This window comes from Bufo gargarizans, chromosome 7 (assembly GCF_014858855.1).
Source record: "Bufo gargarizans isolate SCDJY-AF-19 chromosome 7, ASM1485885v1, whole genome shotgun sequence".
Taxonomy (NCBI): domain Eukaryota; kingdom Metazoa; phylum Chordata; class Amphibia; order Anura; family Bufonidae; genus Bufo; species Bufo gargarizans.
Genome location: NC_058086.1, coordinates 25,721,898 through 25,744,232, shown reverse-complemented (window position 1 = coordinate 25,744,232; position 22,335 = coordinate 25,721,898). Strand labels below are relative to the sequence as shown.

Genomic DNA, 22,335 nt, shown 5'->3' with positions numbered 1-22,335 from the left:
GGTAAGTAAGTGGATTTACATGTAGAGATCACAGGTTTGAATCCTGGGAGAGACTTTCATGTTTTTTTCTTCAGATATTTTTTTTCTTCCACATTTAACCCATAATAAAAGTCTGTGGGGGTTTTAGTCCATGTCCGCTGCCGCTTATGTAGGGTTGCCCGCCACTACATAACTAAGGCACTTTACCGGCAGCCGTACGACTTGCTTAAATCTACACCAGCTCCCTTGCTGGCGTAGATTTAAAGAGAGTCTGTCACCTAATCTGAGCATTTTAGACCGCTCAGATCAGGCTATAGACTCCTTTGCCCACATTACAGTGGTACCTTTATTTGTGCTGTCCCATCGCCGAGATCTTCCAAAAAAGACTCTTAAAACTTATGCTAATGAGGTTCGGCAAGTGCCCAGGGGCGGCGTTACTGCAGCAAGTGCCCAGGCCCCTTGGCGATGTGCCCAGAAAACCACACCTCTTTCACCCCTCTGGCCTGCTCTTGTTTCCTATTACCTCCTCTCCCTCACAAATCTCGCACCTGCGCGGCTCCACACTTGTCCTGTACCTGCGCACTACTGTGCCCATTATGGGCAGAGGAACAGGGAGTTGCACTGCGCATGCGCCGGACCGTACCTGGAAATCCAGCTGGTGCAAGTAACCAGCTGCAGCAGAGGACTGTAATTAAGCCAAAGAAGGAGTGGCGCATGCGCAGTGCAAATCCCTGTACCTCTGCCCATAATGGGCAGAGAAACGGGGATAGCACAAATAAAGGTCTCAGATTAGGTGACAGACTCCCTTTAAGGGCTCCAGACTAAAAAAATATCAAGGAGCCATCCTAACCTGAAAATTTTAGGAGCCAAATTTAAAATACATATAATTACGGTATAATTAAAAAAAAAAAACACATGTCTTACCTAGGGTTGTCACGATACCAAAATTTAGACTCTATTTCGATACCATAAAAAAGTATTGCGATACTCGATACCATGTGAAAAAAATAAAACACCAAAAAAGCTGCGTGCATTCCAGATTTTATGGAACGTCTGGACCATAATAGAACAGTCCGATCCCAATTTCTGTCGGGACAAGGTGACAAAAAAATTGCAAATTGCAAGTTTTTAGTTTTTTTTTCTGTTACGGTGTTCACCGCATAGGAGATATTTTTAAATATTTTAATAGTTCGCACTTTTTCGGGCATTGCGATATGTAATATTTTTTTATTGTTTATATATTTTATATGTAAAATTGGGCAAGGGGGTGATTTAAACTTAATATTTTTTTTTTTGTTTTTTGTTTTGTTTTTTAACCTTTACTTAATTACTATTTTGGGATCTTTCATCCCTTGTCCTATTCACCCTGATAGATCTCTATCAGGGTGAATAGGACTTCACACTGTCCCTGCTGCCCTGTGCATAGTGCTGACCCTGTGGCCACTGCCACGAATGATTATAATACTGGGGGGGGGGGGTGTTCGGTGCATGGCGCCACCAATGAATATAGTTTTTGCCTAAATACAAACGCAGGCTGCACTGCAGGTGCCGGCCATATCCCTTACCCGACATCCAGCCTCAGGGGTTAAAGGGGTTATCCCACTTTGCATTTTCATACTTACCTGCTGCCAGCGCGCCGTTCACTTCCTGGATTCTGGCTGGGGGCTGGCTTCATCTTGATTGAAGTCTTCTCCCTGCCGAGCTGCGCGCTGGACTGAACGCGCACGCCGCCGCACATGCGCCATGGTGACTCATTCCTGGCCAGTATAGTACAGAGCCGGCGTGCGCGTTCGCGGCTCTGTACTATTCTGGCCAGGAAGAAGTCACCATCGCGCATGCATGGCGGCGTGCGCGTTCAGGACAGCGAGCGGCCCGGCCGGGAGAAAAGAAGGAGTCTTCTGCGCAAGCGCGGCCACCGGGATTCCGGAGAAGAGCGGTGTCCGTAACCAGGGGAGACCGAATGACAACAATGAGGTAAGTGGGGATGAATTTTATCCTAAACGGTGGGAATTTGTTAATCAAATATATTTACAAAAATGATCACTGTCAAATCATTAACAGATTTAACAGTGATCATTATGATGGGAATACCCCTTTAATAGCGGCCGATCGCAGTGCGCAGTCGTAGAGGCTGGGTGCCGGGTATGGGATATGTCCGGCACCCGCAGCCTGTGTTTGTATTAAGCATAAACGATATTCATTGGTGGCGCAGTGGCCACAGCCCCTCCCCTCCCTGCTGTCCGCCCATTGGTGGCAGTAGTACAGGGGGGAGGAGTTGTTGAGAAGAACATGGCGTGCGCTGAGAGCAGAGCGTCCCATGTCAGTTTCTCGTGTGTGAGAGGCAGAGCAGCGGAGGGTCTAGGCACGAATGGCGACAAGACTACAAAGTCTTGTCGCCATTTAGTAATTCTAAGTCGCATTAGCGACCATTTTAGTCACCATCCGGAGCCCTGCTTTAGGTAATTTTCGACACCAGAAACAGGCGTAGAAAATGTTGAATCAGATCAAGCAAAAAATCCACAATCTCACTCCGGGAGGAGGAAAACTGGAGGAGCTCCTCTAGACAAAAGTGTTTAAAGGGATTCTGTCACCTCGTTTTACCCTATAGAGCTGCGGACATGGATGGCTAGATCGCCGCTAGCATGTCCGCAATATACCCGTCCCATAAAGCGGTGTCCTTTTATTGTGTTTAAAAAATGATTTTAGAGATAGGTAAATGAGCCTGGTAAGGAGCCCAATGGGCTGTACTAACCTTCTTGGAGCCCAGCAGCGCCTGCGTCCTCCGAATCTCCTCCTTTCATCACAGATAGATTGCCGTAATCTTGCAATGTGCAAGCTCGCGCATGCGCAGTGCCGTTATAGTGTTCCTTCCCTGTGCTGGCATCAGCCTCAGGGAAGGAACTGCGCATCGCGAGATTACGGCAATCTAACTATGAAGAAAGGAGGAGATTCGGAGGACACAGGCGGTGCTGGGCTCCTTCACAGGAGGGCATGGCTGGGCTCCAAGAAGGTTAGTACAGCCCATTGGGCTCCTTACCAGGCTCATTTACATATCTCTAAAATCATTTTTTTAAACACAATAAAAGGACACTGCTTTATGGGACAGGTATATTGCGGACATGCTAGCGGCGATCTAGCCGTGCATGTCCGCAGCTCTATAGGGAAAAACGAGGTGACAGAATCCCTTTAAGGACAAATTTATCAAACAGCATAAGACATATGATAAATGTGGCATAAAGTACGACAATGCAGATTCAAGCAAAGCTGACTTCAGATATTCCCATGATGATAAATTCCCCTATGTGTGAACCCAGCCTTAATATCAGTCATGATACAGAATCAGATCATTAAAAAAATAAGCATATGTTCCATGATGTTAGATCCAGTAATGCTGTAATATTCACTAACATAGTATATCTCCACCTGGTGTTCATTTACTTACATAGTATGGCTCCCCCTGGTGTTCAGTTACTTACATAGTATGGCTCCCCCTGGTGTTCAGTTACTTACATAGTATGGCTCCACCTGGTGTTCATTTACTTACATAGTATGGCTCCACCTGGTGTTCATTTTCTTACATAGTATGGCTCCACCTGGTGATCAGTTACTTACATAGTATGGCTCCACCTGGTGTTCATTTTCTTACATAGTATGGCTCCACCTGGTGATCAGTTACTTACATAGTATGGCTCCACCTGGTGTTCATTTACTTACATAGTATGGCTCCACCTAGTGTTCATTTACTTACATAGTATGGCTCCACCTGGTGTTCATTTACTTACATAGTATGGCTCTCCCTGGTGTTCAGTTACCTACATAGTATGGCTCCACCTGGTGTTCAGTTACTTACATATTATGGCTCCACCTGGTGTTCAGTTACTTACATAGTATGGCTCCACCTGGTGTTCAGTTACATACATAGTATGGCTCCACCTGGTGTTCAGTTACTTACATAGTATGGCTCCACCTGGTGTTCATTTACTTACATAGTATGGCTCTCCCTGGTGTTCAGTTACTTACATAGTATGGCTCCCCCTGGTGTTCATTTACTTACATAGTATGGCTCCACCTGGTGTTCATTTACTTACATAGTATGGCTCCACCTGGTGTTCATTTACTTACATAGTATGGCTCTCCCTGGTGTTCAGTTACTTACATAGTATGGCTCCCCCTGGTGTTCATTTACTTACATAGTATGGCTCCACCTGGTGTTCATTTACTTACATAGTATGGCTCTCCCTGGTGTTCAGTTACTTACATAGTATGGCTCCCCCTGGTGTTCCGTTACTTACATAGTATGGCTCCACCTGGTGTTCATTTACTTACATAGTATGGCTCTCCCTGGTGTTCAGTTACTTACATAGTATGGCTCTCCCTGGTGTTCAGTTACTTACATAGTATGGCTCCCCCTGGTGTTCATTTACTTACATAGTATGGCTCCACCTGGTGTTCATTTACTTACATAGTATGGCTCCACCTGGTGTTCATTTACTTACATAGTATGGCTCTCCCTGGTGTTCAGTTACTTACATAGTATGGCTCCCCCTGGTGTTCATTTACTTACATAGTATGGCTCCACCTGGTGTTCATTTACTTACATAGTATGGCTCTCCCTGGTGTTCAGTTACTTACATAGTATGGCTCCCCCTGGTGTTCCGTTACTTACATAGTATGGCTCCACCTGATGTTCATTTACTTACATAGTATGGCTCTCCCTGGTGTTCAGTTACTTACATAGTATGGCTCCCCCTGGTGTTCCGTTACTTACATAGTATTGCGCCACCTGGAGTTCATTCACTGATATGAGATGGCACCGCCTAGTGGTCATTAACTTACATAATATAGTGCAACCTAGAGTTTATTCACTTACACAGTATGGTGCTACCTGGTGTTCATTCACTTACATAGTAGAGCGCCATCTGGTGTTTACAGTCTATTGCAAGTTGCATGTCCACCTAATTAGCTGAGTGCTGGTGGACACAGATCCTCAGTCACTTTTAGGACTCTGCATAGTGATCCTCTGTTCACTGCAGGGCAACCGATAAAAATGGGTTTCTGTTCTGCTTGTCAGGAAGGAGCAGAGTCTCTGCAATATATGGCAGTTTAGCTGAGGAGATTCTCCAGAGGGGAAGGGGCCATATTGTCAGCTGCCAGAGGGGGAAGCAGACTGATTTTGCCCAGAGCCACCCGCAGCAGCACCACCAAAATTGTATTTTTAACGCTACAAACACTGCGTATTACTTTAAGACAGTCATCAGCGGCTTTTGAGGGCATTTGGCGTTATGACACTTATGCCGTTGCTGGATAAACCCATCGGATTGGTGGCAATATTTTCGACTCTTTTCTATATAAGGGCTTCATTTGAGGTCATATTGTGGGGTCACTTTTAGCAGCATGGGCTCCTAACCTGCGGCACATGATTTTCCATTCCAAGAACTTTACAAAGGACCAGGGCACCTTCATTACATGTGGAGAAAGGATGACTTCAATACAGGAAAGGATTCTTTACAGTTAGAGCAGTCACACTATGGAGTGCCCTATCCCAGCAAGTAGTGGTGGTAGATACTATGTCAGCACAGGCTCGGACTGGCCCACCGGGAGGCGAGGGATTCCTCCGGTAGGCCCCAGTCTCCTGTGCCTGAGATAAGATGGAGGAGTAATTATTTCTCCTTTCTCAGGAGAGACAATCATTGTAGCCACAAGGTGGCAGTATCGCACAGTGTACAGGAGGCCCCGCAGTATCTTCTAAACCTTCCCGGGCTGCTGGCAGTGAAGGAGGAGAGAACATGTCTGGCCATCCTCCTGCCCTCCCTGCTGTCAGGAAACTGTGGTTGCTGGAGAGAAGGACTCCTCTGCTGTGCTGGGCTGATTTCTCAGGTGTGTGACAGTAGTGAGCTGTAGGAGACTGTAAGGGGGAAATGGGGGATTTGTTTATAGTAGACTCAGATCTGTGTATGTGTGCTGCTCTCTGCAGAGTTCAGAGTGGCACTGGGGGGACTCTGCCCTAGGTCCCCCCAATGCCTCCGCTTTAGGTGTACCCCCATTAGTGCCACAGCTCCAAATGCCCCCCACTCTGAATGCACCTCCTAATATTGCCTCTTCTCCAGTTACCCCTGCTCCAGGATTACCGCTATTACCCTGCCTCAGGTGACCCTAAGACTCTGTTTCAGTTATGACCCTCCGTTTGTGCTCTTTGCTCACGTTGCTCCTCTAGCACCTTTGCTTTGTTAAAGGTTATGACCTGCAAAGGGGGTAGGATTTATGCCCGAAAAATTCTGGACAGTGCGTCACATTCTCCAGTAGTGACACGTATGGTTTACATGGCGGCAGTGATGATATTCCATATTTACAGGCATCACAGCTGCCATGTAAAGAGATACTGGTGGTGGAGGATTTAAAGGGGTTGTCCATGTTTTCAAGTTATCTTCTCCACACCATAGGGCATAACTATATGATTAGTGGGGTCCTGATCCCAGGAACGGGTCCTGTTCCCCCTTTTTGATGGTCTGGCAGGCCACACATACGCCCTGCTGCTCCATTTATTCTCTTTGGGACCACTGGAAATAGCCAGCGCTGTACTCCGCCATCTCCGGCGACCCCATAGAGAATAGATGGAGAGGCAGGGCATGTGCTCGACCTGCCACTCAATCAAGAAGGGGGATCAGTGGGGGGATCCAGCGTTTAGACCCCCACGGATCACTTAGTTATCCCCGATCCTGTGAATAGAGGAGAACTAGAAAAGTGGACACAGGCCCTTTAACAGGCAAGCATTTCTATTTTAGTTTGATAGATATTTTGGGCCAGATTTAAAAATTTTATTTAAATATTTTTTTACACCCCCCAAAAACTGTAAGGATAGGGAATGTGAAAAGGTGAGACAGCTATGACATGACAAGTGATAAGTGTCTGACTGCTGGGACCCCCATGATCAAGGGAACGTGGTCTTAAAGGGGTTGTCTCACTTCAGTAAGTCTGATTTTATCATGTAGAGAAAGTTAATACAAGCCACTTACTAATGTATTGGTATTATCCATGTTGCTTCCTTTGCTGGCTGGATTCATTTTTCCATCACATTATACACTGCTCGTTTCCATGGTTACGAACACCCTGCAATCCATTAGTGGTGGTCGTGCTTGCACACTATAGGATAAAGCACTAGCCTATGTGCGCTCCCATGGTCCCAGCCACCAGAGAGGCTGACTCTTTTGCCTATAGTGTGCAAGCGCGACCACCACTGATGGATTGGTCAAAACCATGGATACGTGCTGTGTATAATGTGATGGAAAAGAGCCAATGTGGAGAATCAGAATACATTAGTAAGTGCCTTGTATTAACTTTCTCCACATAATAAAGGCCATTTGTTGAAGTGAGAGGACCCCTTCAAGTGTGCTACACTTAATAGGGTTAGGCATACATGTCTTGGTGCTTGCATTGCATGTTTCTTATGTGTGATAGGAACTGTGTCTTGTTTCTGACCGACTTAGGCCTCATGCAAACCGCGGATTCGCAAAAAATGGAAGCCGCCCGTGTGCCTTCCGCGATTTACGGAACGGCGGCCCACTGTAGAAATGCCTATTCTTGTCTGCAAAACGGACAAGAATAGGACATGCTGTATTTTTTTTGCGGGGCCATGGAACGGTGCAACAGATGCGGACAGCACACGGAGTGCTGTCCGCATCTTTTGCGGCCCCATTGAAGTGAATGGGTCCGCACCCGAGCCGCAAAAAATGCGGCTCGGATGCGAACCACAAAAACGGTCGTGTGCATGAGGCCTTAAGCGTAGTATAGGATATCCATACAGTATATGAGTAAGGCTACTCTCACACTTGCGGTAGCAGGGTCTGGCAGGCTATTCCAGTGGGAGAACAGCCTGTCAGATCTGTGCTTTATGCTAGCCCACCGTGCCGCCGGAGGTCCGCTCCGGACCCATTTACTATAATAGGGGTGGGCCGGAGGTCCGGCCGCAGCACGGCGAACATGCCGAGAGGTGGCCGGACACAAACTACTGCAGACTTCTGGCTAGCGTTAGCCCGGATGCGGCAGGCTGTTCCCCTGCCGGACCCCGCTACTGCAAGTGTGAAAGCAGCCTAAATTCTGCCACATGTATGTTTGTGCATGCTGCTGTGACTGTCCGCCATCATACTTCATCTGTAATATTTCTGTCCTCACTGTAAGGGCTCATAAACAAGACATGGATACGGGGTGTGTGCATTCCACATTATGCGAACAGAACAGCCGGCCTCTAATAGAACCGTCCTATCCTTGTCTGTAATGCCGACAATAACACGGAAAAAAAAAAGTTTGTGTGCATGAGCCCTAAGGTGGGCCCCCAGAATCAGTTACACCGGTGGGCCCTAGGTACCCCAGTCCGACACTGTGTTAGCATGTAGAACAAGGTGAGAGTCTGATCGAATAGTAATCGGCGCTGAGGGTTGTAAGGAATCTAACGACTAATCGATCGGGAAAGATTGAACTGGATGGACTTGTGTGTCTGCAGCGCCACCACAGGTGAAAAGAAGCATTGCACACTGCCCATTCATATCAGTGGGTTACCTGTGTAATACAGGACAGGACAGGTCCTCCAGGCGAGAGACACTCTTTGTAGCTGCTCTCCCCTCTGCTCCAATAACAAGGGTGTATGAAAATAGATTTTTTTTTAAACCCGACAGTTGTCTTGGCAACTGCACCTCCTCACTTCACCTTACCAAACTTAATTTTTTATTGTCCCAGCTTTTAAAAAAAAAAAAATAAATAATAAAATAAATTTAAATTTATATTACATTTTTTTTTTTTTTACGGCTCCTTTACAGAGCTACATGTCTCCATGGTAACAGACTACAAACAAATCCTGTGTAGTCTGACCCTGCAGTCATACTCCCTTCTGTCCGTCCTTATGGCTAGGTCTACACGACGACATTTGTCGCGCGACATTTTGTTGCACCAATGTCGCGCGACAATTTTTATAATGGCAGTCTATGGTGTCGCACTGCAACATGCGACATGCTGCGACTGCGACGCGACAGTCGCAGAAAATCCATTCAAGATGGATTTTTCTGCGACTGTCGCGTCGCAGTCGCAACATGTCTCATGTTGCAGTGCGACACCATAGACTGCCATTATAAAAATTGTCGCGCGACATTGATGCAACAAAATGTCGCGCGACAACTGTTGCGCGACTTTTTGTAGCGCAACAAATGTCGTCGTGTAGACCTAGCCTTACTGCTTGCTAACCTTCAAAAGGTGCATGAGCAGAAAATAGAGAACAAATGGAGGGAAATGTAGCTGCAAGATCAGACTCTACAAGGTTTGTAGTCTGTTGCCATGGAGACGCATTGTCTGCCTAGGAGCTGTAGAAATAAAACAGGAAAAATTTTGATGAAAACCTATGGCAAAGTTGCTTCATTTTTTTATTTTCATGTTACTGAGGCAAAAAAAAAAAAATATGTGTGGTTGCAAAAGTGGATGTAGCCTTAACGGGGTTGGCCACATCTCCCATAGAAGTGAATGGAGGGCTCTTCTTAGTTTTGGGGGCCCCATTGTAGAAATAGGTGCGGGTCCCCAAGGAATAGGGCTGAACTGTGGACAGGTGTGAGGCTGTTTTGGGGAGAAAGCAGCCATTTTTTTCTAGCCCTGGACAACCCCTTTAAATAATACAAAGCTCAAATGCAGTCTGCATGTAACATGGAGACTCAGGTCAGTTTTATTATAAGTTGACCATCAGAAAGAGCCTTGGGTTACAATAAGTGAAATATCTGTGACAACTCCATACAGCACGCCGGATGATAATTTAAAGGGATTGTCTAAGCTGGACCAAAAAATTGCCCCCAGGGGAGGGAACAATAAAATACGAAAAAAAATATCCTGTCATTGCTCCTCCATTTCAGCGCCGGTGCTCTGATACTCCCCGCCAGTCCCTGTTCACGTGGCTGCAGCAGTGACATGCTGTATCTACGGAAATGCTGCAGCCAATCACTGTCTTCGGTGGTCTCGTACTTTATACCGACGAGGCCAGTGACCGCAACGGTCCTCTGGATATGTGGGTACATCACCAGCGGTGCTGGAATGGCGGGAGAATAGACGGGCAAGTAACGCATCTTTTATTGTTTTACCGCACTGTCCCCCCTTAGGTAATTTTTATACCAATTCGGACAATCCCTTTAAAGGGGTAATAATTGAATAGCAGACACATTACAGTGGTCAAGTATTTGCCTCTATGGCAGTGCAAGGATAGAGACGAGGATAAGACTGTGTCCTGCCTCGGCCCTTAGGATGGACGTGGCTGCATACCTCACAAGATTAGAAAAACATGGCTGCTTCTTTTCTACACACAGCGCCACACATGTCCACTGGCGGTAACAGGTACTGCAGTTCAGCTTCATTGAAATGAATGTAAATGCAATACCACACACCACCTGTGTCCCCTGTGGCGCTGTTGTAAGAAAGAAGCCATGTTTTTGCCATCCTTCACAGCCCCCTTTAAGCAGAGTATATCTGCTGCCTAATTTTTAGCACCCCTTTAAGTGATTTGTCGCTTCGTGTCTTCGCGTTTGGTCCTTCACTGGTGATTTTCTTTATTGACAGGTGTTGTATATCTGAATCTGATGGTTTATGGCTTCGAGGATCCTCTTCATCTTGTCTTCCAGGCCGTCCAGCTGCTTTGCTTTCTCTTGGAGGATAACCTCGTTCTTCTCGTACGCCGCCTCTAATTCTGTAATCGGTAACAGTGACGTTAGTGAACTCCCACTCTTAGCTGCATGGGATTACAGGGACATCTTGAAGGCGATGCCGACCTTCACAAGACAGTCCCCTTAAATTTTTTTCCATACATGTAAAATCAAAAACAAAGCGACAATAAGTGTTGGGTAAAAGTTTCCTATCGTTTTGTCTCTCCAAACTTCTATGCAGACAATGCGTCTCCATGGTAACAGACAACAAACCCAGTGTAGTCTGATCCTGAAGTCATACTTCCTTCTGTCTGTCGTCTACCGAACGCACATTAGCACAAAGCAGGAGGAAAGTATGAGATCAGGATCAGACTACACAGAATTGTTTTGTTGTCTGTTACCATGGAGACATCTAGTCTGCATAGGAGCTGTAGAAAGAAAACAATGGAGAATTTTTAATAAAGACCTAGTTCAAAAAGGCTTCATTTTAGATTTATGGGTACAATTTTAATAAAAAAAGGCTGCGCAGGTGGGTTTCTGACAACTTTAGGGAGTAGTTGTCATTGTTTTTTACTTGCACTTTTCCCTGTTAAAGAAGCCCCCTCCACAAATTTTTTTATTCTCTGACCTGTTATAAAAGGTACATGTTGTAAGCTGTAGTGAAGGTAATTTTTTCAGCAGACAACTGTATTTGAGTTATAACCTCCCTCCTGATCCTCAGCTGTGTCATGTGACCAGCACGTCGATATCCAACTGACACAGGACAGGAAGTCAATTACTTCTCTATTCATTCCTGACATTGAGGCTCCCACAGGAATACATAGAGAATCTGTCTTCCTGTCCACACATAAGATGCTGTGTTATTTGTATAGTCACATGACACAGCTGAGGATCAGAAGGGAGGTTATACAGTCACTAATAAGAAGATTACCTGCACTACAGTTTACATCATGCACCTTTCTAACGGGTCAGAGAATACATTTTTTTTGTGGGAGTGCTTCTTTAAAGTAAGGTTACATTTACACTGCATTTGCAGTGTCTGTTTGCCGTATTGCCCTGGCGCATGCGTCCTGATGTATACCTCTGATGCACACTTCAATTCATGCAGTGTGAATTAAATGTGGCCATTCACAATAGGCTACTTTTACACTAGCGGCCGGCAGTTCCGGCGGGTGAACAGCCTGACGGATCCGTGCTGCCGCTAGTGCACGTGTGCCGCCGGAGGTCTGCTCTGGCCCCATTGACTATAATGGGAGTTCCGGCGGCAGCATGGCAAACATGCAGAGAGGCGGCCGGAATAAAACTACGACGTTTGCATGTTTGCTGCCGGAACTCCAACTCGCCCCCTTTATAGCCAATGGGCCGGAATATACCTCTGGCGGCACACGTGCACTAGCGGCAGCACGGATCTGGCAGGCTAGTGTGAAAGTAGCCTTAGTCGACGTGACACTAAATTATAGTCCAGAATTTTTAGATCTCCCAGGATGCCGAATGATCTGTAGATCACTCAATGCTCAGATTCGCCCCAGGAGCGCCCTCTAGAGGCAGGTGTAGACTTACTGCCATTGCTATAGCGCCCTGATCTGTAGGACTTTACCTTGAAGCCGTCCCAGCTTATTTTGCGCGTTGTTCAGCAGCTGCTTCGCTTCGTCCCGTAGCTGATCTGCTTTATTCTTTGCGTCCTTTATGTTTTTCGCCTTGTGTTCTACAAAATTCTGGACGGTTTTATATCGATCTCCGAGCTGTCCGTCCAGCACCTTAGAAGAAACCAAGCGCCACTACTGTTAGTATCTGCAAGGCTCTGTTCACATTTCAGGCTCATGCACACGACCGTTGGATACATGGATACCGGCCATGTGCATTCCGCGTGTTGCGGAACGGTGCGTCCGGGCCGTAATAGAGCAGTCCTATCCTTGGCCGTAATGTGGACAATAATAGGACATGTTCTATTTTTTTTGCGGAACAGCCATGCGAACACGGAATGCACATGGTGTCATTTATGTTTTTTTTGTGGCCCCATTAAAGCGAATAAATCCGCCACAAAAAAAAACCAGAACAGACACAGAAAAAAAAATACGTTCGTTCATGTGCATGAGCCCTTACAGTTTATGTTTCTATAATGTAAAACATGACGAGGTGCCAGATACTTTGTGTCTCCATGGTTACAGACTACAAAACAAACCCTGTGTAGTCTGATCCTGCAGTCATCTGTCACTCCCATGTTTTCACTGTAGGTTAGCAAAAATCAGGGAGCAAACACATATCACCCAACTGCAGGATCAGACTACACAGAGCTTGTTTGTAGTCTGTAACCATGGAGACACATAGGTCTGCATAGGTGCTGGGTACATAAAATAACAGGAGAATTTTTTTATCAAGACAGTTTGCAAAGTTGCTTTATTTTTTATCTTAAATGCTACAGAGCAGGGGTACTCAAGTACTTTTTGTAAAAGTCTACATACCTGTGTCTGCCATCCTGTGAAGATTCGAGCCACACAAAAAAAATATTGAAGGAGGGACAACACTGCTGACGTGTAGCACTCTGCGCCTCTAATTCCACCCAAACCCCCTTAGGGCCCCAATACAATAAGAATGTCCCCTTAGTGCCCCCTCTAGACAGTGATGATGCCCCCTAGTGCCCTTCAGACAGTATAATGATCCTTTAGTACTCCCATCATGTATGATGCCCCCTTAGTGCCTCCTTTCACAATATGATACCCCCTTAGTGCCTCAACTCCCAATATGATGCCCTTATCACCTCCCTTCACAGTATGATGCCCCCTTAGTGCCTCAACTCCCCATATGATGCCCCTTTAGTACTTCCCTTCACAGTATGACACCCCCCAGTGCCTCTCCACACAATATGATGCCCCCTTAGTGTCGGAACCCCCAGTATGATGCCCCTTGAGTGCCCCCTCCCCCACTGCAAGATTATCAATTAAGTGCCTACACAGTGAATGAGGCATCCTTAAGTGGTCCCCCACACAAAGTGATGCCCTCTAAGTGCCCACCACAAAGTATTATGTCCCCTACAGAGGCCCCCACACAGTGATGCCCCCATGAGTGTCTCCCACGCAGTATGATGCCCTCTTTAGTGCCCCCCCCCCCCCCAAACATCATGATGCCCTCCCAAGTGTCCCCACACAGTATTATATGCTGTTAAGCTGCCCCCACACAGTGATGCTGCCATAAGTGACCCCCTCACAGGGTGATGCTGCCATAAGTGGCCCCCTCACAGGGTGATGCTGCCATAAGTGGCTCCTTCACAGTGATGTATTAGGACGCAGATACAGTTGAGTGTAAGACATGGAGGAGCCCAGACGGCTAGCTACCACAGTCTCGATTTGGACCGCGGTCCTGCTATAGAACAATAAAATAAATTGTTGCAAATGTATACATACCCTTTATAATGGACAGTGATGGCACACCCACTAGATGCACTCTTACTCCACTGTTTCCTTGGCTCCCATAGAAGTGGATGCAGAGAGCGCGTGGACGTGGCAGCCAGTCACTACCTAATGGGTCAGGGGACCCCTCTTCCTGTGCAGGTCCCATCGATATGCCGCAAATGTCTAACATGAAAACACCCCTTTAAGGTAACGCTCCCCTTTAATAGTCATAGGCCCCATCCTAACCTTCTTTGCATCGTTGGCTTTGTCCAGGGCTGCGCTGGCCGATTCCTCTGCGCGCGTCGCTGCCAGGCTGTTCCCGGCCCGTTTCACTTTGAGCGCGTCGATCTGTTTATCCAGGAGGCCGACCCGATCCATGGCGTCATTGAGGCGACTCTCGGCACTGGATGTTTCTGACTGGATCTACAGTGCAAAAATACAGCGACAAAGGTGAACCAGATACCAGACGTACTGTATATGAGAGCGCGGTCTTGGAGCGGAGGTCAGCGGCAGCCCTGTAAATAATACCGTTTTGTGTATGCAGCTCCTCTGCGGACCTATGGGGTTCCGTCTGTCCCTTTTCCTTTGCTCAGACAGCAGAACAGATAGAAAGATTTAATGCATGACTGCAGGACCAGACTGCGCAGGTTATGTCGTCGGTAGCACAGAGACGCATAGGTCTGCACAGGAGCTGTGTACACAAAACGGCCGCCCATATCGGTGCTGTTTAATGATTTATGAATTGTCAGCAGCAGCCTTTGGTTACAGGTGATTGCCTTACCGCGGTTAACTTCGTCTCGGTGTTTGCTATATCGTCATTGGCACTTTGGATGGCGCCCTCTGCAGCGTTCTGGGCTCTTTTGGCATCTTCCAGAGCTTTCTTCACAGACTCTGCAGCGTTTTTTACGTTCTCAGCACGGTTCCTGAAAAAAGAAGGTTAGGTTCTGTATTTAAAGGGAAATCCCTGCTTTCTAATGTAAATGAAAGCTTCGTAGGGATGGAAGTAGCCTGCAGCCACCACTAGGGGGAGCTTAATGGATAGTATCAAACTCTATGGGAGCATCTGTGTTCCGTGAGCTCCCTCTAGTGGCAGATGCATGCAAATGCTATAATGGTGTGATGGAAGTTGTTTTGTTGGGCCCTGTCTCACCTTTGAGCATTTAAGGGTACTTTTACACTAGTGTTTTTCTTTTCCGGCACTGAGTTCCGTCCTAGGGGCTCCAATCCGGAAAAGAACTGATCAGTTTTATCCCCATGCATTCTGAATGGAGAGCAATCCGTTCAGGATGCATCCAGTTCAGCTTTTTTTTACTGATCAGGCTTTTCAGAAAACCGTAGCATGTTGTATTTTTACCTCTGGCCAAAAATCCGGAACACTTTGACTGAACGCCGGATCCGGCATTTTTCCCATTGATTTGCATTAATGCCGGATCCGGCGCCATGTGTTCCATCAAACCGGATCCGGCTTTTGCATGTTAAACCCGAAAAATTTGCAAAAAAAGTTAAAGTCCATAAATGGCGGATCCGTTTTTTCCAATGCATTTTTTCATTGTGATCAGAATCCTGATCAGGATTCAAATTTAATCAGTTTTCACACGTTTTTCCGGATACGGCGGGCAGTTCCGGCCATGGAATTGCCCGCCGGATTCAAACATCACAAGTGTGAAAGTACCGTAAAACATTTTTTTCTTAAAGGGTTTCTACCACTTCGGTGTCACATATTTAGCTGTCAGACACTAGCGATCCGCTAGTGTCTGCTCTGCCCAACCATCCTAATATAATTGCTTTTGGGGCAGCCGTTTTGCTAAAAAAAAAGAACTTTTATTAATATGCTAATGAGCCTCTAGGTGCTATGGGGGCGTCATTAGCACCTAGAGGCTCCGTCTACCTTCAGAAACTGCCGCCGCCCAGCGCGTCCCTCCAGCCCGCCCATCTCCTCCTGAATGCGATCCTCCTTGTGAGCGCCTGTATTCTGCGCATGCGCAGTGAATGTCTGACCGCTTCCTTGCTCAGACATCTCCACTGCGCCTGCGCGATGACGCCATAGTGCTCCGAGGAACAGGCGCAGTGGAGATGTCTGAGCAGGGAAGCTGTCAGACATTCACTGCGCATGCGCCGAATACAGGCGCTCACAAGGAAGATCGCATTCAGGAGGAGATGGGCGGGCTGGAGGGACGCGCTGGGCGGCGGCAGTTTCTGAAGGTAGACGGAGCCTCTAGGTGCTAATGACGCCCCCATAGCACCTAGAGGCTCATTAGCATATTAATAAAAGTTCTTTTTTTAGCAAAACGGCTGCCCCAAAAGCAATTATATTAGGATGGTTGGGCAGAGCAGACACTAGCGGATCGCTAGTGTCTGACAGCTAAATATGTGACACCGAAGTGGTAGAAACCCTTTAACAATGTGGCAGTATGAGGCCTTCTTTTAAACAGGAGAACTTTTATTGTTATTATTTTTTATTTATTTATTATATATTATATAATAATAATATTGTTATGTATTTATTTCCTGCACTGTTTGGGGCTATTGGTAATTATTGTGTCCTTTTTTTTTTTCTTCGCTACACAAATATTTTATACTTTGCATGCTGTAGAGCAGTGTTGGCGAACCTATGGCACGGGTGCCAGAGGCGGCACTCAGAGCCCTCTCTGTGGGCACCCGCACCCTGGAAAAAGTCTATGGCACACTAATATGACTTAGATTTTTCCTGCCCTTCATCGGCGCAGGGCTCACTATGAACAGCACAGGCAGCGCACTGAGTGTAGCAGGCTATTATAGCTAAATGATAGAGTACATGGAAGATATACTATGTTTGACTGTAGAATTCAGGTTAAATAACTGTGTTGGCACTTTGCAATAAATAAGTGGGCTTTGGGTTGAAGTTTGGGCACTCAGTCTCTAAAAGGTTCACCATCACTGCTGTAGAGCAACACAAAATGGTTTGCAAAAGTATGCATACCCTTTAAAAGGATCATTTATATCCACAGCAGGTTCATAAAATGTATTTTTTTCAGAAATTTTTTAAATATAATTTATATTAATTGTTTTTTACATTTTATGTAATGTTAACATAGCGTATCGGCATACTTCACTACGGCCACACTAGAGCTGTTTGCATAGGGGGTCCCCCATCCCCCACTCATCGGGTTCCATCTGTCATTAAATTATAGCAATATGTTCTTCATCTCTAAACATTGACCCCGACAATATGTCAGCAGAACACACGACGACACGTACTTTGCTCGCTTGGCCTCGTTCAGCAGTTGCTCAGCCCTGCGGACATCAGCTGCCGTGTGGTCCAAGATGGCGTCTACGTTGGCGAGGGCGCTCACCCTCTCCTTGATCTCCTCTGCGAGGCGTTGGATCTGTTGAGGAGTTGCAGGAATGGAAAGGTCCAGGACGCGGCTTGCCACCATCTCGATGCTGTCTGGGTCTGCTCCCTCTTCTGCTCGATCAATAAAGGATATGGGAGCGACAGTACTCAATGGGGTGAACATGAAGACATCATAGAAACAACAGAATTGCAATTCCTGCGATGCCTGTTGCTCACTTGTGAATTTCCACCCTCTAAATCTTTTCCACTATGTATGGAAACCATCAGCATGAAGATCTGCTGATGGTTTCCCTTGATAATCTCATTCAAAAGGAGGCCTTTAGTTTTCTAGGAACTTTGAGTGACTGCACACGTTCTCCCCTGGCGATAACAGACTATCGCTGGGGGTGTCAGCAGAGGGATCGGTGCCCTGCAAACACATAATGTAGGGGTCGCTTACGGTTCAGGAAGTCTTTGATCTGCTGGATCAGCTGCTGCAGTTCTTTATTGGATTGCTCTACCCTTCCCTTGGTCTCACTGGCTCGATCCAGGGTCGCCTGCGCCCTCTGTTTAGCTCTGTCCGCATTCGCCTTCGCCTCTGCCACCTGCATTGTGAATAAAGGGCAAAATAATTAAAGGGGCATTCCCAATAAAATAAAGTTTGCAAATATCCATTTTCTTAAAGGACCCCCCCCCCCCTCAAAATACTTCATGAATAGTTCTATATTTCATAGGATCAGCATGGGACTGGTTATCTGGATTGGTTGCACTTGCTGTGCAGCGGGCCTGTGCATGCGCAGCCTCCCCATCCGCACTGCACAGCATGCGCAGTGAACACCACTGTTTTTGGGATTCCAATGCCGCTGCGCGTCTATGTTACACACAGTTGCCAACTGTCCCTAATTGGCAGAGACAATCTTGTCCCATATAGAAAATGGGTGGGACTTATGCAAGCCATGCCCAGGTGTGGGTGTGTCCAGGGCGGGGCTTATATTACGCAACTCTTGCGTCATTTATTACAAATCCAATGTCTGGATGCTTCTTAAAGGCACCACATGCGGCAGTGAATCACCAATGAGCCGTCAGCCTTCTGGCAAATAGAGAACCAACATCAGTTTGTTCCCCCAAAAACCCTATTCTGGTGTTTCTTAGCTATATCTGTTTCCAGGAAAGCTGATTGACAACCAAAATGGCCGCCTTAGAGCGCCTAAAGAAATCGTCACCCAGTTTTCTTAGGCTTCACTCTAGTGACGTCAGTGATTCCTGTTTCGTAATTCTGCGTATACAGGCGCCTGTCCCTTTAATGGATGTGGGCATGCTCAGTGACAAACCTTGTGGGCGTCCATACTGATTGTCGTTTGGTTTCCCTACGAACGGGATTAGTAAAAGGGAGCTGAATGGAATATTTAACAGTTGTGGCTTTCTACCTTTCGGAATAGGACGTCCACGTCTCGTAGCGCCTCCTGTAGCTCCTCCTCTGCGTGCTTGGCCCGATCCAGCGCATTATCAGCAGTTGCAGCCGCGCCGTTACAGCTCAGGCCACCACAGTGCCGTTTACCTTCATCATCACGGCAGCCAGCACCACCACAGGGGTTCTCTGCACAGGGGACATCTCCAGGGGCCCCACAGACCTGTAAAATAGCAAAATGTATCCCTCACCCAATTACATCTCCTAGACAGTTTTTTTTGCAGCAGCTCTCTTTCTGAGTCAAAGAGGTGGGACCGATTTAGGAACCCCCCACTAGTGGCCAACTCTCCTGGATTGTCCAAAATACTGCTGAAAAATGGGGAGATCACTCAGAAGCTTCACCTACTCGCCTCTCCTGTGCTTTATTCCTCCACTGGGCATGGAAAACAGCCTTTGCAGCAGACTGTTCAGCGGGAAGAGGAGGAATGTGGAGAGGTGAGCAGCTGAACGTGTGGTCTGTAAAGGGGTATTTAGGGGGGGTGGTCTGGGGTCTGTAAATGAGAGTTCTGGTCTGGGGTCTGTAAGTAAGAGGGGATCTGGGCTTTATGTATAGGGGGTATGGTCTCGGGACTGTATACCGGGAGAGTCAGGTCTGGGGTCTGTAAGTAAGAGGGGATCTGGGGTTTATGTATAGGGGGTATGGTCTCGGGACTGTATACCGGGAGAGTCAGGTCTGGGGTCTGTAAGTAAGAGGGGATCTGGGGTTTATGTATAGGGGGTATGGTCTCGGGACTGTATACCGAGAGTCAGGTCTGGGGTCTGTAAACAAGAGAGGTGTGGTCTGGGGTCTGTAAATGGGAGGGTTCTGGTCTGTGCTTTATAAACAAGAGGGTTTGTCAGGGGTCTGTAACCAAGAGTCGATCGGGGACTTGTATATGGAGGGGGGTATGGTCTGGGGTCTGTATACAGGGGCAGTCTAGTCTGGGGTCTTTAAACAAGAGGTTTGTGGTCTGGGGTCTGTAAGCAAGAGGGTTGTGGTCTATAAATGGGAGTTTGTCTGGGGTCTGTAAACAAGAGGGGATCTGGGGGTTGTGTATGGGAGGGTCTGGGTTCTTTATATGGAGGGTATAGTCCTGGGTATGTATATGGAGGTTATTGTCTGGGGTATTTATATGGAGGTTATTGTCTGGGGTATTTATACGGAGGGTATAATCTGGGGTCTCTATACATGAGGGGGAAGTCTGGGGTGGAGTCTTTATACCACGTGAGTCTGGCCTGGGATCTGAATATAGATTGGGTCTAGTGTGGACCCTAGGACTGGGCTAGGGTCTATATCTTTATGTGTGGTCTGTATTTATTTTGGGGTTTTCTGAAGGGGGTCAGATGTACTGTAAGTGATTCCCCGTAGCTTGGGGTGTATCCTATATAAATGGGTGGGGCTTAAGAAAAATTTTTGAGCTACGTGTGGCACTTTTTCCCCCCATCTTTGTAATCTCCCTGTTGTCCCCCAATGATACCTAATAGAGCGTATGTAAAGGGGACACACCTAAATCACTAAATATCACCATATATATGAAATCAAACCTTCTCGTTGATGTTCTTCAGGTCTAACGTGTCCGTTTTCGCCTTGAGATCATTTAGGGCCCGGCGGTTGGCTGCGTTCCTCCGGTTGAAGTCGTCTCGTTTGTGAACCATGAGCTGCTCCGTTTTGTCTCTGGTTTTGGCAGAATCGCTGACATGGCTGGGGACACTTATCACGGAGGCATTTACTAGCTGCTCGGCCCCTCTGGACCGCGCAAAGGACTGGTGGATGCTGTCATACGCTCCTATATTGAGATAAGACAAGATATGTCATGGGTGTAGCCGCAGGCGAGTGTAATCCCAGATATACGCTATTCTATAATGCAAATACCTAAAAAGTTGGAGTTCTTCAGTACGTCCAGCTGATAAGCCCTCTCTTTGGCTGTCATGTTTAGGCTCCGAACTTCTCTTTCCAGCTCGACCAGGTCATGGTTGGCATCGAAATTCTCATCTTGTACGCTGGTGAGTTCTCCTTCCAGTTGGGTCAAGGTCTCGGTGGATTCGTTAATTTTATTTCTAAAATGGAAAATATTTGTATGTTAAGGGATGTTTAACAAATTCCTTGGAGACCCAAGACGCATCATGGCACTGGAGAACCTGAAAGCTGTCCTCCATGATCCATTGACATCGTGGACCTCTACCAGTTGTGCCATTTATTGAGGTGGAACAGGTGTAAGAGAGTGTCTACCGGCACCAAGACTTCTGAAGGTCAAGTTCTGGGTGAGATATCCGGTTTCCGAAAAAAGGATTGTCCAAACCCAAGGAGAGGAGTGAATTGATCTACCCCATGTTTGATTTTCCCATCCATTGGATACAATAGGGGAACTGAGTCAAGGGACTGTAATAAGTTAGGAGAGGCCATCTGATTGGTGAGGGTCTGATCAACTGACAGGAGGAGCCGTGATGCCCCTTAGCGCTGTACATTTGATAGTGGTCGTGCCTGGTATTGCAGCTCAGTCACATTGACTAGAGTCAGACCACCACAGATGGTTCATCCAAGGGCTCCCCCTCATAGTCTATATAAAGTGATGCTATTAGTTTCCACTGACCGTAGGTCTTCCATGATCTTCATCAGGTTGGTCACTGACTCCACGGTGGCGTTGCGGGCCTTTATGATTTTGCGGGCTCTGGAAAGTTTCTCTTGGATCTCCTTAAAGTTCTTCTTGTAGGTTCCACCCACACCTGTCAGATGGATATCCTTAGCTCGACGTATCAAGTCTCGGCTGTGGGTCGCCAAATCCTGGACGATACGGTCCCAGTCTCCGAAGCATTCGTGGCAGGGCTGGCAGTCAGGGAACTGTCCGGCAAACCCCCGGGCGCACTGATCACAGCGCACACCCGAAACTCCTTGGCGACAAGTGCAGTGGCCGGTGGCGCGGTTACACTGTGGCGACTGAATGCCTCGACGGTCGCAGTCGCAAGCTGTCAACAGAAAATAAACATGGTGGATACGGCGTTCGGACTGGACGACATTCAGACATCAGTACATGGCTCTGGGACAGATGAAGCTCATATTTCTGATGCTCCATGTGACAATTAGGCCTCTTGCACGTGAACGTGTGCGCCCCGTGGCCGCGGGCCGCAATGCACGAACACCCACCTGTGGGACAGCTGCAGCGGATCGTGGACCCATTCACTTTAATGGGTCCACGATTCAGGCCGTTCCGCAAAAAGATAGGACATGTTCCTATCTATTTGCGGAACGGACGTACGGGACGAAACCCCACGGAAGCACTCCGTAGGGTTCCGCTCCGTGCTTCCGTTCCGCACCATTCCGCATGTCTGGATTTGCGGACCCGTTGAAGTGAATGGGTCTGCATCTGTGATGCGGAATGCACACGGAACGGTGCCCGTGTTATGCGGTCCGCAATACGGCCACGGAGCGCACACGTTCGTATGCAATAAGCCTTAGGGCTGTAGAGGCTGTAGGTAAGGGATTGACCAGGATTAAGAAAACATGGCTGCGGACCGCACATCGTCGGCACTATAATAGAAAACGCC

The 22,335-nt window shown here is 47.2% G+C and overlaps 1 protein-coding gene across 1 annotated transcript in view; it reads right to left on the bottom strand.

Annotated features, from left to right (window-relative positions):
- Positions 1 to 9,650: 9,650 nt before the first annotated feature.
- LOC122944126 (laminin subunit beta-2-like) overlaps positions 9,651 to 22,335 on the bottom strand; it is a 49,222-nt gene continuing 36,537 nt past the window's right edge. Inside the window, exons 24-33 of the mRNA XM_044302356.1 lie at positions 21,384 to 21,756; positions 20,666 to 20,850; positions 20,338 to 20,579; positions 18,773 to 18,976; positions 17,806 to 17,950; positions 17,270 to 17,477; positions 14,814 to 14,955; positions 14,279 to 14,455; positions 12,241 to 12,400; positions 9,651 to 10,687 (exon numbers count right to left, since the gene is read on the bottom strand). Coding sequence (XP_044158291.1) covers positions 10,551 to 10,687; positions 12,241 to 12,400; positions 14,279 to 14,455; positions 14,814 to 14,955; positions 17,270 to 17,477; positions 17,806 to 17,950; positions 18,773 to 18,976; positions 20,338 to 20,579; positions 20,666 to 20,850; positions 21,384 to 21,756 — 1,973 coding nt within the window. The 3' untranslated portion in view covers positions 9,651 to 10,550. The remainder of the gene's footprint in view (positions 10,688 to 12,240; positions 12,401 to 14,278; positions 14,456 to 14,813; positions 14,956 to 17,269; positions 17,478 to 17,805; positions 17,951 to 18,772; positions 18,977 to 20,337; positions 20,580 to 20,665; positions 20,851 to 21,383; positions 21,757 to 22,335) is intronic.